At 50.7% G+C, this 16,960-nt stretch overlaps 1 protein-coding gene across 6 annotated transcripts in view; it reads right to left on the minus strand.

Moving 5' to 3' along the window:
* TBC1D14 (TBC1 domain family member 14) overlaps positions 1 to 16,960 on the minus strand; it is a 94,848-nt gene that overhangs the window by 11,118 nt on the left and 66,770 nt on the right. For all 6 annotated transcript variants that reach the window (XM_019748196.2, XM_019748195.2, XM_074320881.1 and 3 more), the window contains 8 exons: positions 16,785 to 16,867; positions 15,414 to 15,531; positions 13,482 to 13,588; positions 9,369 to 9,449; positions 8,378 to 8,472; positions 5,134 to 5,205; positions 4,324 to 4,452; positions 2,564 to 2,673 (listed from right to left, as the gene is read on the minus strand). In XM_019748196.2, coding sequence (XP_019603755.2) covers positions 2,564 to 2,673; positions 4,324 to 4,452; positions 5,134 to 5,205; positions 8,378 to 8,472; positions 9,369 to 9,449; positions 13,482 to 13,588; positions 15,414 to 15,531; positions 16,785 to 16,867 — 795 coding nt within the window. The remainder of the gene's footprint in view (positions 1 to 2,563; positions 2,674 to 4,323; positions 4,453 to 5,133; positions 5,206 to 8,377; positions 8,473 to 9,368; positions 9,450 to 13,481; positions 13,589 to 15,413; positions 15,532 to 16,784; positions 16,868 to 16,960) is intronic.

Here is a 16,960-nt window from a genome sequence, read left to right on the forward strand (position 1 = left end):
GAAAGGGATCGTGGGACAGCATGCAGGCTGTGGAACACCAGCTGCCATTTGGCTAGCCGTGTGACCCGCGCGAGTCACCCTGCCTCTCTGAGCTTCAATTTTCTCATCTGCAAAACGGTGTCACAATTCCCTCCAAGGGCTTGTGGTGCAGGGTAAATGAGGTCACGTGTGAAAGCGCTGGCGTCAACAGTAAGGGCTCCCTGGGCCTTTGCACCCACTTGGATGAGAAGCATCTCCAGCCTAGACTGGAAACAGACAGGCATCCTCCAGGGCAACGCTTGTCACTTGTCACGCTGCCAGTCGTGACCCAGTCAAGCAATCAGAGTGGACTGCCTTTTTTTTTAATAAATAGAGAACAGAATAGGAAATTTCGGAATGCCTTCCACAGAGTAAAAGCTAGGCACTGTTTTATGAAACATGTTTCAGTCCTGTATACCTATTACGTTCCTGCACACACAGCCACACATTCACACCATAAAATTTATTTCCTTTTGCGAGTCAGGTGGAAAAAGTTTGGAAGACACTATTCTAGGACAGTGTTTTCAAAGCGTCACTTGTAGCCTGGAATCCTAAGAATCTAACTTGGGGGCATAAAATAGATAAGGACGACGTCTGGCCTTCTCCTAACACCCTCCCGCAGTGGTCATGTGCTCCAGCCCCCAGAATCTGGAAGGTCAGGGTTCAGTCAAATGAACAGTCAGCAATGGGCGCAGAGTGCATGCAAGAGCTGAATGTCCGCTGTGGAGAGAGTGCCATGTTAGGTAACGGGCCCTGTGCGGCAGCCGCTTCCACTCTGCACGGCCACAGGCCAGCCTGGCATCCCCGCCAGCGGCCACTTCATGGCCTGATGTTGACTGTTCCCCAGTGACACCAGGACTTGTGGCTTCAGCTACAAGCTCCACCCTCCAAACCCTTGTTCCCCCAAGAATTCAGTGAAGTCACAACAGTCTCAGGGTTTAGGACAAAAGCAACAAACGCCAAGAAACCAGAGGCCCGTTCCCCAGGGTGCAGACGAGTCTGTTTAAGGACTGAGCCTCATTTCAGGTGACATTCAAACTTGACCTTCTAGCAGTAAGCCTTTGCCTCCTGAAGACGGTGAGCAACCAGCAAAACCAAAGCAGCTCTGCGTTCCCAGCAGTTTAGATCTACCATGCAAGGGAGTGCTGGAGCCTGAACGGGCCTTTTTGGTCAAGTGACACCGCCTTTGCTTCTGCAGAGCTCCTTGTGTAAGTTGGGGGGCTGGGGCGAACACCTCACAATGCCCTGCAAGGTTCAGCAGTGAGGTCGACAGAGGAGGAAACAGGCCCAGGGAGGCTAGTGGCCCTCACCAAGGCCACAGGCAAGTAACGAGAGGCCATGGCTTAGGATGGTTCCGGAACCACACCCTTCCCACCAGTTAACTGAGAGACCCTTCACTTTGTTCCACAAATCTGCCAGCCGTCTCACCTGGCCTCCCAAAACCAGTGTTTTCTGGGGTGACATCCCACCCTTTCCTCAGGTGACCACATCTACCTCTGTATGAAGACGTGCCCGGTCTACTATCCTACCCTAGAACTCTCTGGAACCTCCTATATGTATGTCTACCTAAGATGTTCAATAGGCACCTCAAAATCCCCGTGTCCAAAACTAGATCCATTAAGCATTTTGCCAAATTTGGGCCCCCCTGATCTCAGCTGGTGGCACCAGCAACCCCCTCACCAGCTGGATACTCAAGAGCAGATTCTCTGCCTTCGCTTCCACAAAATACTCCTGGGGACCCACGGCTTTCCTCCACCAAACGTCTCTCCACTCCTTACTCTCCACCCACCCCTGCAGCCTCAACTCAAGCCCTTGTCTCTTTGTCTCCGCCTCCAAGCTCCCCTGCCTCCCAGGCTACCTGAAATTCCCTTCTGGATATAACCCACCTCCATCCCCTCCCCCAAGCAAAAGCCTTCAGCGTTCCCCGGGGCCCTGTCATCCTGCCCAAGCTCCCCAGCTTGACATCTTCGCCTGCCACCGTCTGCCCTTTACTTTACTCTCCGACAGGACCAAGCCAATGGTTGGCACCCTGCTAATTCTGCAACAGCTGCCTCAGGCCTGGGCCCAGGCTCGTATGTCACCTGTGTTCGCGGATCCCTACGCCTGGGCCCAGGGCCTCTGTCCTCTGTCCCGTGCTGCAGAGACAGCACATGGCACGAGCTGTGCGGGTGACCATGGACACGTCTCCCTCCACACAGCGGCTCCTACAGGTGAGCGCCGGGTCTGCTCCCCACCTGTCCCAGGATCCCAGCACCACGCCCGGCACACACCTGGTGCTGCCACGTCTCATCTAACGGACGGGTAAACGCGCTCTGGAAACAAACAGGTCCAAGACACCATTTCTCCTCAGGACCAGTGCGAGTCATGGACAGTAACAAGAAGAGAGCTAACAGTGCCAGCAAATGCCTGCAGGGCCGGGCCTTGGAAAGCAGAGGCAGCTGGAAGGCAGGGCAATTGGGGGAGGAGATGGGGGTAGAGGGTCAGCAGCCGCCAGCACAGTGGAAAATGGGCGGGGAGATGTGAAAACATAAAAACACAGTCTTACCAATCAATTAGGTAGATGTCTGGAGTTAAGTTGTTTTTCTTGAAATGAGCAAATAATTTCGGCAAATTTTCTTCAAAGAATACCTCAAATGCAGCAAAATAGGTCAACATCTGGGGAGGTAATGTAAAACACACGAATAAACTAATTATCACAAAGTTTGTAATCTACGAAACAAATGAATGTACTTACACCCTCAGGATCTAACAGGTTCTCCTGTGCAGTTGCTAACACTCTTCAGTAACTCGTCACGAGGCACACAGGCCATTTCTAACACACGTGCACCTCATTTTCCTGTGCCCCACCACCACGCTTCGCAAATATTATTCTTTACAAACTGGAGGTTGTGGCAACCCTGCGTCAAGCAAGTCGATTGGCGCCGTTTTTCCGACAGGCACCAGTGATGCTCAGCCTTTTCTAGCAGTAAAGTATTTTTTAATGAAGCTATGCACACACATTGTTTTAGAGACACCCTGCTACTGCACACGTAACAGACTGCAGTATAGTGTAAACATCACTGCTAGGTGCGCTGGGAAGCCAAAACATTCATGGGCCTCACTGTACTGGGATACTCGCTTCACTGCAACCTTAGCTTTAGCACGGAGGTGTGGCCCTAAACCCGCAGTCTCTCCGAGGACGCCTGTCTTCTCTAAACGTCACGAGAGCATCACTAGTGACATCTTATTATTTCTTCAATTCACAGGTAAGGATACTGAAACCCGGAGCGGTTACACAACTTGCCACGTGAAGTCACACCGTGAGTGTGTGGCTGGGACCTGAACCCGTGCCGGCCCCCTGCAAAGGCTGAGTCCTCACTGGCGCGTTCCTTTCCGAGAACCAGGAACGAATGAAATGTTGAACATGCTCTGGAAAAGCATGCACGCTCACACCCAACCCCCTGCATTCCCAGAGGAAACGTAACACCAGTATCTAAGGCACAGGTGGCAACACACAGGGAGGAAACATGAAAGGAAAAGCAGGTAGTCACAGCCCGCCTTTGACCAGCATGTGCTTTTCAACTTCTCACGGGGCAGGCAGGAAACCAAACGCATAGAGCAGGGGGTGGGAAACAGACAGAGCAGCTACCGGCTTAGGGGTGAGACACGGTGGAGTTCCGCCGTTTGCTCGCTGGAGGCCTGTGGGCAGGTGGCAGCTGTTGAGTGTTGCCTGCTCATCTTATGGAAGGTGGTACGTACTTACTATGGGCCAGAGGTTCCCGACAGGAGGACCCACCTCCAGGGGCAAGTGAGGGGCCGCCCAGGGCAACTACAGTCATCTTTGTGCCTAAGGCTCGTCACAAAGGTGGAAATGAATAAACAGAACCCCTCCATTCTTCCACTGCTGCCTTTGTCAAATGAAGGAGCTAGGCTTCACGTCTCCGGTGCCGTGTGGGAGCGTACTGCACGAAGCACGTGACCGTGAGCAGCAACCAGGTTCAATTACACCCTGTTCTGTGCGACAGACCCAAACGTGGGGACTGCTCTTGACACGAGTGTGTATGTTTGTGTAGGAGCCCCCCCTTCTCCCTGTTTGAAGAATGAATTTTCAGAAACACTTTCTGAAAGAATGTATTCAGAAATTCGTACATATGGCAATTAACTACGTGTGTTTAAAATTCAACACAATGCTCAAATAATCCCCCACCTTATACAGTGCGCCTTATTCCAAATTCCTCTTACAAGAGGGACAATGCGTTCTTTTTCCCACAGGAAAGACAGAGTAATTAGACACAGAGCCAGGGCACATACGCAAGGGATACTCACAAGGCCATGGTCCACGCGGAAAAATGCCATCTGACAGGGTTTATTCAGAAGATTAGAAAAAGCAATGAAGGCATCTGCAGTGTCTAAGTTCAAGATCAGCACTGCCGCTATAAAGGACATGCCCTGAACCTAAGGAAGGAGAGACAGGCATTAAACTCACAGCAGCCCACACGTCAGAACAGCTGTCATTTTATGACAGGAGGAGCCCACATGCCCTCAGGCTAGAAGGGCCGGCAGCCAGCCCCCCACCCACTCGCCCACCACAAGCTGAACCGACTAGGTTCTGACCCACTTGCTCTTGCTTGGAACCACTGCTCTGCCACATCGGCTGCCTGGTCTGCTCTCCTGCACTCCATGCCCCACATCCACACGGGAAACCACCAACCAACCCCTCCTTGTGCATCTGTCATTTGAAACACTGCCCTCTCAAATGTCTGGTTTTCTGGTGCCATCGAGATGCATGTCTAATGGAACGTGTTAAATCTGTTAGCATGCACACACACATCTGCTAAGCCACAGACACCGGCTGCAGTTTCAAATGGTTACTGCTAAAGGCTCTTTGCATTTGATGCTGAAAAAAAATCACATGCAAAAAACAAAAATCAAATCCAATTAAAGTCTAATGACAGCCACGGAGCAGCCGAGCCGGCTCAGTTTCTTTACAAGGAAACAGGCAACAGGCTTCTCAGACGCCTCAACAAAAAAAAATGAAGGCATTCAACTTGACAGCTGCAGTTACGATGTGCTGGGCAATACTCTGACTTTTTTCATAGGTGGTAACATTATAAAATATTGAACAAGTTCACTTACATAGCCCACATCCGGTCGGTAACAAGTGTACGCGCCCAAAATACTGTGCAACATGTCATGGTACGGGCCGCCCTGGAAGGACCAACACAGCAAACAACACATGCAGAGGACTGGTTAGTGCTCAGGGGAGACTGCCGCTGCCACCGCCACTTGCAGTCACACCGCTGTTTACACAGGAGGAAGTGGTTGCCAAGCGCGACGCTAGCAGCTCTCCATGTATTACATAATTAACAAATGGGCTACAGATCCAGTTAGCAAGGAGTCTGCGGCTCCTCTACCAAGCTGCTCTGCAAAAAGCAGTGGGTCAGGCGCTAGAACACGCCTTTGAATTTGCCTCCTGCTGTGTAATTTTATTCCCCTTCAAAGTTCCACAGGTGACCAGGTACCCCAGGGTTCTACAGAGCAGGTGAGTGCTAACAGTTCTCCTCACTCTGCCTCCCAGCTGGGCCCCTCCCTCTGAGCCCCCCCCCTACCGTTGTCTTTGTTTCTTCTGTGTTTTTCCGATAGGGCAAGTTTAGGAAATACTCTCTAAATCTTAAGTCCTAACAGCCTCCATTTTATTCCCAACGTTCTCCCAACTCTCCCATCCCTCCAAGATTTCCATTTGCTGCTGTAACTCCTCCTAAAACCGTAAGTGTTACAATTTCAGTGTCCTGATGTCAGCATGTGAGGACTGGCCCATCCCACTCAGACACTTACTGTCTGCATCTTCCATGTGGTTACAGTTAACACAGGGAATAAGCAGGGTGCATGGTGTGACCAGGAAGTCACTCCCTGTGTGGCTTTCAGAAGAACACCATGGCCCAAACCATCACATTCTGACATATAAAACGAAGAGACACTTGCGGAACACAGAGGGACAAAAGAAGAAAACACAGCAATGGGAGGGTAAAAAAGAAGGCACACAGAACTAGAGGGAAAGAGAAGGGGGGACAGGGAGGGGTCTCGGTGGCAGCACCAAATGCCCAGCTGAGGACTAGTGTCCTCACCAACTGTCACCAAGTTATAGCTGGTCCAAGGCCAAATGAGAAATATAAGAGTGCTGTACTGGCCGGCCCAGTGGCTCAGGTGGTGGGAGCACCGTGCTCCTAACACTGAGGTCGCCGGTTCAATTCCCACATGGGCCAGTGAGCCGCGCCCTCCACAGCTAAGACTGTGAACAACGGCTCTCCCTGGAGCTGGGCTGCCGTGGGCTACCGTGTGCTGCCAGGAGCGGCTGACTAACAACTGGGCACCAACTGCCTCAGACAGGGGGAGCGCAAGGCTCATAACACCGGCGTGGGCCAGGGAGCTGCGTCCTCCACAACTAGACTGAGAAGCAGAGGCTTGAACGGGGGGCGTGGGAAGAGGCAGAAAAGGGGGGGGAAGAGCAACTGTACTGAACTTTTCTAACGATAAATGTTTTTAATTTAGTGATTATGTCCTTCTCACTTTGATGCTAAATGTCCTTTCTTTGATGAAAAGATGGTGCTAATAGATAGCAGTTCCTTATTTTAAATGCCCTTAACTTGTTCTGGACATTTCATTGTTTCCCCATCCCCTCAGCCCACCCTTTGCTTTTTTCATATTGCCCATTTATAAAATCTAGACCTTTGGGAACCACAGTTTGAGGGAGATACCCCCAAAGGAACCCACAGGGAAAGAGAAAAGCCATCTGCCCCCCACCCCATGCAGAAGAGCCCTCTGGAGCTCATCCTCCTCTTTCTGCACCAGGACAAGCACCCAGTGACTCGCAAAGTCAGTGGGGCTGAGTACCACTGATGCTCCATGGAGAACGTCCGGGTCCTGGGTGTGGGAAAGGCGGGACCGCGGCTCTAGCATGGCGTCAGCACCCTCGGGACTCTGTCCCAGTGCTCTGACCGCCCTTCCCAACAGTGTGTCTCCAAGCTGTGCCCTTCTACTTTGTCCAGAGCAGGGACTGCCCCGCAGCTGGCTCCTGCTCAGAGCAGCCAGTAGTTAGTAAGCAGGGCCCATGGACCTGAACTGCGTCCTCTCGGTTCATTCCTCCAGTGAGGGTCTCTCTCCCAGAAGGTGGGGATTCCTCGACCCATCAGCTGTCTGATGCTCCCATTCTCTGGAATGTCTTTCCACTCTTGGTCAGGCTGTCCTTCAAACCTAGCCCACGTGGAGCCTAAGGGCTGTGTCCCCAGTGACACCACCCCTGGCCCGTCCCCACTGCTGCACCACCCGGAGACGGCACCATCATTGTCAGAGTGCCCGGGACACACCCACATTTTAGCAAAGCCCAAGTGCCAAACCTCTGCATTTCCTGGCCACTTACTGATCTGCTCTAATGTTCCCCACTATCCTTTCCTGGTTACCTAGTGTTGCAACGTCTGATGCCAGAAACATGGGCCTGACAGCATCAGCCTGGGGAATCACAGGTTACTGTGGGGGCAGCAGGGTGACTGGACAGAGGGCAAGGAAGCCAGGAGACACATGGAGGCAGGTGCAGTGACTCACAAACCATGAGGGTCTGACTAAATACGGGTAGTGAGGACAGAGGAGGGACAGGCTCAGGGATATCTCGGAAGCAGAACTGGCAAAAACCATTAAACACCGGACAAGGGAGGGGCCAAACAAGACTTCAGGCATGTGTGTGCTGGCTGAAAGAAGAGAAGGTCGTCCGACACCTGTGCTCTCATGACCCCAAACCTGCTGCTGGCGGCCCCAAGCCTGCCGCCCTGGACTGAGGCCCATGGGGATACGCCACTTTTCTCTTTACCGCGGTCCAAAGGACAGCAGTCCATCCCGTCTCCCACGGCTGGCTTCAGGGCCCAGCAGTGTCACCATTCTCTGGGCTCCCTGCTCAGAAACATCCCCTCACTCCGCCCAGATTGCCAAGGCTCTCCCTTTCTGCCCCAGGCTGGATTACACCGAAAGCATGTCCGGCGTCCTACTGTGTGTAGTCCTGAAAACAGAAGCAGCACCGAGGACGCACGGACAGATACCGCAGCCCACGGGGCCTTCTGAACCAGCCCTACCGGGGCTTCTGACACATACATTTCAAAGGAAGGACAGAACTGTCTTCAAAAGCAGAAATATGGCCACATTAAATATGTGTTTGAAAGTATCAGTTACTCTTATTTTTAAAAGTGTAAATGTATTAACATAAGACCCGCCATCCCCCTGGACCCCCCAAAAAACCCAAGTACTCTTCAAGCTTGATTACAAATATATGCAGTTTGACATCTATGAATTGTAGACAAAACATACTTATAAACAACAAATCACCATAACCTACTTGCTGGAAAATGCAGAGATTAGGAAATGTTCTGGAAATGTCCAGTTTAATAAGCTCCAGACTGGCTTCTCTGTCTGCTGCTGAAAAACTGGCATCTACAAAAAGATCAAGAGCGTCATTACGCGTCTCGGAGGGAAGCACGTGGCAAATTCCAGGGCTCTGACTTTTATGAGACTGAGACAGGGAAAGGAGCTCTCCGAAGTGCACGGCCTGATTACAGCTGAGAGCACAGAGTCGGCCTTCAGAGTTTGGAACAGTCTGTGGAGTTTCTTACTTCAACAGCAAAAACCTCACAGCACCATCTAAGGTTAGGTCATCGTCAGATATGTTCTAGAGTGCACAATGCAAACCTCACTTGCTATTACCTTTCATCAACAAAGGAAGCAATACGGACGGGTAAGGAGATACACAGAGATGAATCCCCGGCAGAGAAAACGGCAGAAAATCATTGTGTGATCTCCAGCATCCCTGGGATACACTCAGACTGTGGGAGTTGTGGCAGCGTGACACTCGGGTGGACTGTTTCCAACAAATACGTATGAATCACTTTGTTTATATTTTTTGAATTTTAATACCATGCAGATGGTATAAAAAAAGTTCAGTGAAACACATACTACTTGACCAGCAGAAGTACCCTTGCTGTGTGGAACCTAGCAAACACGCAGCATCCCGTCCCCTTGGAAGCGGCTCCTTTGCTCCCCGAAGCCAGTGCTGCCAGAAGCCCGGCTGCCAGGCGACTGGACACCACGTGCATGTGAATACAGGAAGCGGTAGTGCTTGCCACCGGCCCTGCAGCGTGAGTAGGATGCAAACACCTCATAGGACCTGCTATGTTCTCTTTCTTATGGCAGGTTCCTTCTTTAACCGGTTTGCTCTAAAACATCCCTTTTCCGGGCCACCTTCTGCAGGCGGGCACCAACACTTCTGCAGCTAAGTGCCTTTCTTCGTAACGGAACCACCATAGGCCCTGCAGCTTTAGCATCGGACTCACCTTCACTCTCCACGTCAGAGCCTGCCGTGCTGAGGGACCGCCACCTCTCCTTGGCTCGGGCCAGACAGATGTCAAAGAGCTCTGGAAGAAGAGCCTCCAGTCAGTCTGACGTGCACGTATGTCCTCGGAAACACCAAAGGACACACTACCGCCACCTCCTCCGAATATTTAAACTCCAACTACAGCCCGCACGCTTGCTAAGGCTGTGTCTACAATTCCCCACTTGGCCTGAAGGAACGTCTCATGTCTAAAGACATCACCAGGTATGAAGAAAGGACACACAAAACACCACGATGCCTGGTATCTACTTCCATTACACAGTCCACCCAGAAAACGGCTGTGTTTTGATTTGTGAGTGTGTTGCCTCTCAGGCTGTGAGCTCTTTGGGGTAAGCCTGTGAGGGTCCCTCGGTCACATCTGCACCCAGAGCAAAGAGCCTTGGGACAGACAGACCTGCACAAGCGATGAACTGAGTTTTGAAGGGTGGGAGGCGTGAGCGGAAAGCCCACCGCCTGGTTTCAAACACAGACAGGGCGACTGGCCTCCCCGTGGCACAGCCCTCCCAACCTTCTGTCTGAAGCAGGTAGGGGTGCAAGCAACAGGCAGAGGCTTCAAAGAAGAAGGATGGTCATGGCAGAGAAGGCTCAAGACAGGTCTCCCACAGACGCCTCCAAACCCCCTCTACACGCTTCCCAGCCCCTTGTGGCCTGGATCACTAACAATCGCTACCCAGAGAATTTTTATCACTTTAGTTTCTCCCTCACTACTTTTGGAAAATAGAGCAGGACACATCTGCTTTCTGGGCAGTGCACGTTACTGCATTAAAGACAAAACTACATTCTAATCACACTGTTGTGCTCCAACAAGTCATACTGATGACTGGCCTTTTTCTGGCCCTTGTGAAGGACCTGACCTCCCACCTACGCTAGTCCGCAGGGGCAGAAGAGGGTACATAAAGAAACGTAACTCGGGCCGGCCCAGTGGCTCAGGCAGTTGGAGCTCCGTGCTCCTAACACCGAAGGCTGCCGGTTCGATTCCCACATGGGCCAGTGGGCTCTCAACCACAAGGTTGCCAGTTCAACTCCTCGAGTCCCGCAAGGGATGGTGGGCTGCGCCCCCTGCAACTAAAATTGAACACGGCACCTTGAGCTGAGCTGCCTCCCGGATGGCTTAGTTGGTTGGAGCGCGTCCTCTCAACCACAAGGTTGCCGGTTCGACTCCCGCAAGGGATGGTGGGCTGTGCCCCCTGCAACTAGCAACAGCAACTAGACCTGGAGCTGAGCTGCGCCCTCCACAACTAAGATCAAGAGGACAACAACTTGACTTGGAAAAAAAAAGTCCTAGAAGTACACACTGTTCCCCAATAAAGTCCTGTTCCCCTTCCCCAATAAAATCTTAAAAAAAAAAAAAAAAAAAGAAAAAAGAAAGAAAGAAAGAAACGTAACTTCATATTCCCATTACCAGAAGGCAGCATGCATCTTGACTCACATGCTGACGTACACTGAGCTGGAGGCTGGAGGGTCTGGGAAACCTCTGCCCCTCTCAGTCTCCTGGAGGCGGGCTCAACTTTGATCATTTTGGGAGGAGATGGGGGAAAACGACCGTGTGCCCCTGACCACTGGAACCACTTCCCAAATGAGGAATTTGACAGTTAAAGCACAGATGCTGGCAACCCCAGGGCAATGCTGGCTTTCAGTGTCAGAGTTCTGAAGTATCTCCATGGCTTTACTGGCGTGTGTTTTTGAGGCAGGAGTGGGAGGAGGAAAGAGAGCTTAGAACAGCAAATGTACCTTCTTCCCAGAACCAATTTCAAAATGCAAGGCTAACTGCCCTAAGAGTGAAACTGTAATAGTACTATCAGGTTGGCTTTCAGTAAGTTTCCAATTGCACAACCACAAAAATGTGGGACTTCCCAAATCAGACCACAGGCTTCAGTCAGCCAGGGCTAGCACGAGAAGCCTGGCTCCAGCACACACTAGCCACAAGGCCGGGGCAATCCCTAACCTTCTCTTCAGGATGCTCAACTTTCTTGACAGGAAAGTAAGGTCAACAATACCTGCTGTCAATGTCAGACAAGACCTGTAAGGAAAGAACCTAAGACAATGCCTGGCCTCAACGCTGGAGCTCGCGATCATCTGTGTTCTTAGACTGGCTTCGGTATGCAGTAAAACTGGGATGAAGCAGGACCCAGCCACCAAAAAGGTGGCATTCATTCATTCATTCATTCATTCATTCAACAAATACTTCCTGAGGGCCTGCCACGTGCAGGGAGCTGTGCTGGGCCTGGTGACAGAGTGAAGAGCATGACAGGTGAGGTGGAGGCAGCTGACATTAGGCAGCTAATCATACAAGAAAGACACAATTTAAATAAAATGAGCCAATATCAAGATCCAGACAAACTTTCAAGACATGTAATTGATTAATTAGCTGTTTGGTCTAATCTACCATACGGTCTGTACAAGATTTTAATTTAAATAAAACCAACCCAGGCATCAGTGAGAAGCAAAAATTACACACACACACACACACACACACACACACACACTACTCTGCATGACACAGAGTTGATAGTTTAGAAAATTTTCAAGAACAAGGACTGAAACAATTGCTCAGCAATTTATCCAAACCTCTACGTCCAGGGATGCTTTTTAAAAACTATGCATTTCTACAAGTCAAATGTTACATCTCTTCTCACATAAAGATGTTCAATTTTTTGCAGGTGTGGATTAGCCAAAAATAGAGGTTTGAGGAGGTCGCTCTACAGAAACCAGCCGCCAGCCACCCACCCAGCTGGCATCACTCCAGACGAAGAACAGCGAGTGGTCACGGCTACAATCATGGGGCAGATGACAGTCTGACACGTACAACCATAACATGAACCCCAGCTACACAGAGAGCATACAAATCAATCTGTTCTCAACTCAAAGGTCTTCTACAGGGTAAAAAATGCCACCACCAACTCCACCAGCGTTTAGTGGGGACGAGTAACAAAGAAGACGAGGAAGGAGCTCCTTCCTGCCTGCTGCAGCTTGGCCTGCGGACAGAAGACCAAAGGAGACAGCAACGGCGACCAGGCATTCAGCACTGGTTCCAAGTCGGGGCGCCTGGCAGGGACTCCACCCGGAGCGCAGCGCTGGACACAGACTGGCGGTGAGTGTGAGCGCAGCTGATGGGGGAGACGCACACACAGGCTGGGCCGACGCACACGGCCTGACAGTGAGTATGGACCGCCCCTTGCCTGCTAGACTCAGCTACTAGGGCCTCAAGCGCCCAGTCCAAGTGTCACACGTTGTCTCTCTCAGGTGCTTATACCGTGTTTCCCCGAAAATAAGATCTGGCCGGACCATCAGCTCTAATGCGTCTTTTGGAGCAAAAATTATAGTAAAATAAGACCGGGTCTAATATAATATAATATAATATAATATAATATAATATAATATAATACAATATAATAAAATATAATATAATACCAGGTCTTATTTTAATATAATAAATATAATATAATATAATATAATATAATATAATATAATATAATATAATATAATATGATATGATACCAGGTCTTATTTTAACACAATATAATACTGGGTTTTATATTAATTTTTGCTCCAAAAGATGCATGAGACCTGATGGTCCGGCCCGGTATTACTTTCGGGGAAACACAGTATGTAAGCTGCTTGGGAAAACTGCCACATAAAGCCAACAGCACCCCTGATACGATATGTACCTCCACAGAAAGAAACCCCACCTCCCTTCCATTTTCCTGTCCTGATCAAGCTTTGCTTTCTACGGGGCTTTGAGAAGAGACCCCAACATGACTCCACCCACTGATGCTGTGGTGATGACGTCACAGCCGTATGTGCTACCACGTCTCTTCAGAGATGACACGTATCAGGAAGAAGGCAGGTGTCGTCGCTGAACTACCAGGTACTGAAGCACCTGGGAGTGAATCCAGGCTGCCCAACGCGCTCTCACCCCTAGAGGGCAGTCACATGGCCTCCCAAAAGCCACAGCCAGTGGTCGCCTTTCTTTCTAACAGGGCAGACAGGACAGGAGAAACCACAGGACCCAGGGGTTGGGCTCCCTGAGCCTAGGATCATGCAAGCCACTCACCATGGGTGATGTTTAACTCGTTGCCAATGGCCAGGCCCCAGACTTTGCCTCTCACGCTGGGCGGGATTCCCTGCCACCATAAATCTCGAACTTTCCTAGAGCACCACCTGGACAAAAAAGGAAGCGTGAGTTTATGGGCTTGTTCTCAGTGCAGAACTGTCTCTCTGCCCGTTTGCCTAGCTCCAAACCGCAGGAGCAGGGGTGCAGTCGTGTGTCACAGCCCCTGCCCTCGGGGAGCTCTCAGCCCAGTGTTCCATAGAGACCAGATCAACGACCCCCTCCACTGGGCAACTACTGGGACAGCTCCGCCAAGGGCACCAGCAGGGAGGGGCCCTGTCCTGGAGCCACTCCTCAGTAACCAGCAGTAATTTAAGCAGATGAAGGATGGGGAGGCCTTTCTGAGCAGACAGCACGCAGCAAGAAATAACCTTGCTGCGAAGGGAACCGCATCCAGCCGGGCAGGGTGCAGGGGTGCGAGGAGGCACTGCTGCAGAGTGGCGGGTGGAGGGCAGACCCCAAGGGGATCCCCGTGAGCAGAGCAGCCAGCGCCACACACCTGCACACAGGTGGAGCACCTGGGGGTGAGTTGCCAAACTGCACAAAGTCGCTGAGGTCTGCTGCTTACAATGACACCATTGCCAACAGACGCGGCCGAAGGTGCCAGGCTCCCCTCGTGCTTCTCCACGCAGCACAGTGGGGAGAGCACAGGCTGAGGCCGCAGAACCAGGTCTGCACCCTGATTCCACGCTCCCCTGTGGAGCGATTACTTCCCCATCCTGCCCTCTCTAACATCCAGAAGATGAAGCCACCGCCTGAAGGGCTACCGGTATCGTGCAGATGTCACGGGATAAAGCACACACCCAGCACTCCTGGCACCTACGCAGCAGCTGTCATGCGAGAGCGTGCATCTGGACCAGGGCTGGCTTCTGTCGCCACCAGGGAGATGGCCCACGGTTCTGAGGCCCTGCACGCTTGTTACTGGCTCCCATGTGAGAACGCGTGTTTCCTGACTGTGTCTAGCCTATTAAAGACACTGCCTAGAAAAGCAGGCTCTGGGAATAGCTTGTTTCCCTAGTGGAACTCTTCACCAGGACCTGTAATGAGAGTGAGTGACACCCAGTAAGTGCCAGGAGTGAGTCCCCAACATCCCATATGGTTCAGGTTAAAAGGGACAAGAGCCTGGCATCCAAGCTCCCTGGCAGCTCCTGCTTTGGGGGAGGGGCCCAAAAGGAGCCACCCGTGTCTGTGCAAGGTCCTTGGCCTGCCGTCCACACCCTGCCCAACCCATTCTGAACACTCAGGAAGAAAAGACCTCCAGCTGTCCCTCGGGTGTAAAGATGACACCAGCTGCCAGACTGCTGGCTACTGGCCACAGGGGGTTGTTATCAAAGACCCGGCCCCATCGTCAGACAGAGGACGACAGAAGCAGTGAAGCTAGGGGAGTCTTCTGCAGTCCCCTCGGCAGGAAAGTCTTCCCCAAGGAAGACTCAGCTTTAAAGAACAAAAGTCGGCTGGATGAGGAGCTACTGGGCAGGAGCACTGGAGGTAGGGGGAATGGAACATGCAAAGGCCCTGAGGCCCGCTAATGAGAGGGCTCCATCCAACTGAAGGAGAGAGAAAAGGAGAAGTTCAAATTTTACACAGAGTCATAGAAAGTTACTGAAATTTTAAGTAGGCAAGTGACCCAGACTTGGGTTTTAGAAGATGCCTCTGGCTGCTGAGCAGAAGATGAACTGGCAGGGGGGCAGGGGGAGCTGTCACAGGATCCAGGCAAGGAACGAGGCCTGACCCAAGGCAAGGGGAAGGGAGATTCTGCATCACTTAAACCTATTACGTCATCTTATCAAAGGCTGTGGTGTGAGCGACGATGAATGCAGCTGCTACCTACAGATTCCAGACACAGTGGCCTACAGTCTCACTGCCATCGCTTACATTGTCTCCCAGTTAGGCAGAATCTCATTATTCCAAGTAAGGACAGCGTTCCCGATGCTTTCTTCTAATCTGCATCTTTCTTCCAGCTGCTTTTTCCTCCGCTGGGCTTCTTTCAGCTCTAGAAATCAAAATTGAAAATAAGAAGAGGAGAAAACATCTGCTAACAACACCCACCATTTTCAAGCGAGGTGATTTTTCTCAGAGTCGCGCTGCAAAACCCCGAGGAGGACGGCGCTGAGGGAGAACAGCGAGAACGCCCGCACCCACCCCTAGGACTCATCTCATGCCCTACGGGGTTAGAATGCTCAGGCCTTTTCCATCTTTTAGTAAGCGTTAAAATATGACATACATACAGGAAGCTATACAGATAAGACATATCAATGATCACAAAACAGACAAACCCATGAAACTACCAGCTCGATCAGGAAACGGGATGTGTCCAGAAGGCCAGATGCCCCTCGTGGGCCCCCCAGTCCCTTCCCCAGTATAATCTCTGTCCTCACTTCTCGCAGCTTAAGGCAACTCTTAGTGCATAAATAGCAACTCTGAGAAATACCACACATTTAATTTACATATGACTTTGTATTTTATTGTGGTAAAATACACATAACACAATATTTACCATTTGAACCATTTTTAAGAGTCCAGTTCAGCGGCATTGAGCATTCACACTGTTGTGCAACCATCACCACCATAATCTCCAGAACTGTCTCATCTTCACAAACTGAACCTCTGTGCCCATGAAACATCTCCCCCGTCCCCTCCTCCCCTGCCCCTGGCACCCACCCTTCTACTTTCCGTCTCTATGATTCTGATTACTCTGAGGTCCCCACAGAAGTGGAATCACACAGTATTTGTCCTTCTGTGACTGGCTTATATCGCTGAGCATAATGTCCTCAAGGTTCCTCCATGTTGTATAACATGTTCCAGAATTTCCTTCCTTTTTAAGGCTGAATAATATTCCATTGTGTTACAGATTACATTATGTTTATTACATATACTTTTTAAACATCCGAGAACCACAGGGTTTTAGGTGCAACAAGGGATTTTATCAAATCCCATGACACCTTTTTGTGAACAAGGAAAACCGCCCAGGAGAGGGAGAGACCTGTGGTTACTGTTGGCCGAGGCCTTCTCCCGTCTAATACTTTCCTCCTACACAGTCTCTTCTCTGGTGTCAATTCACTAAAGCTACCAGGCAGGGAGAGTGAGTACACGCACACATTTCTGATGGAAAATTATCAATTTGAAAGTATTAAAGCATTCACGCAAGTTCAGGTTACAGGGCTCCAGATGGTAAAAAGAAAATACCCAGAAAGACACAAAATCCTGTGCTGCCTTACATAAGCAGACCCATGCGAGTTCCATTACCTCGTTTTTTGGCCTGAACCACCATTTCTTCATACTGCTGTCTGTGTTTCTGAGCTTCTTCAGCAGGCTTCGCTGGGAGATTTCTTGATAGAAAATAAGTGATTTTGCACCATTATAAATACAAAATAAAATTCTTAGGGAAACAAAACTTGAAGCATTATTTACTAAAAAATTGA

The sequence above is a fragment of the Rhinolophus sinicus genome, linkage group LG02, assembly GCF_036562045.2.
Source record: "Rhinolophus sinicus isolate RSC01 linkage group LG02, ASM3656204v1, whole genome shotgun sequence".
NCBI lineage: Eukaryota > Metazoa > Chordata > Mammalia > Chiroptera > Rhinolophidae > Rhinolophus > Rhinolophus sinicus.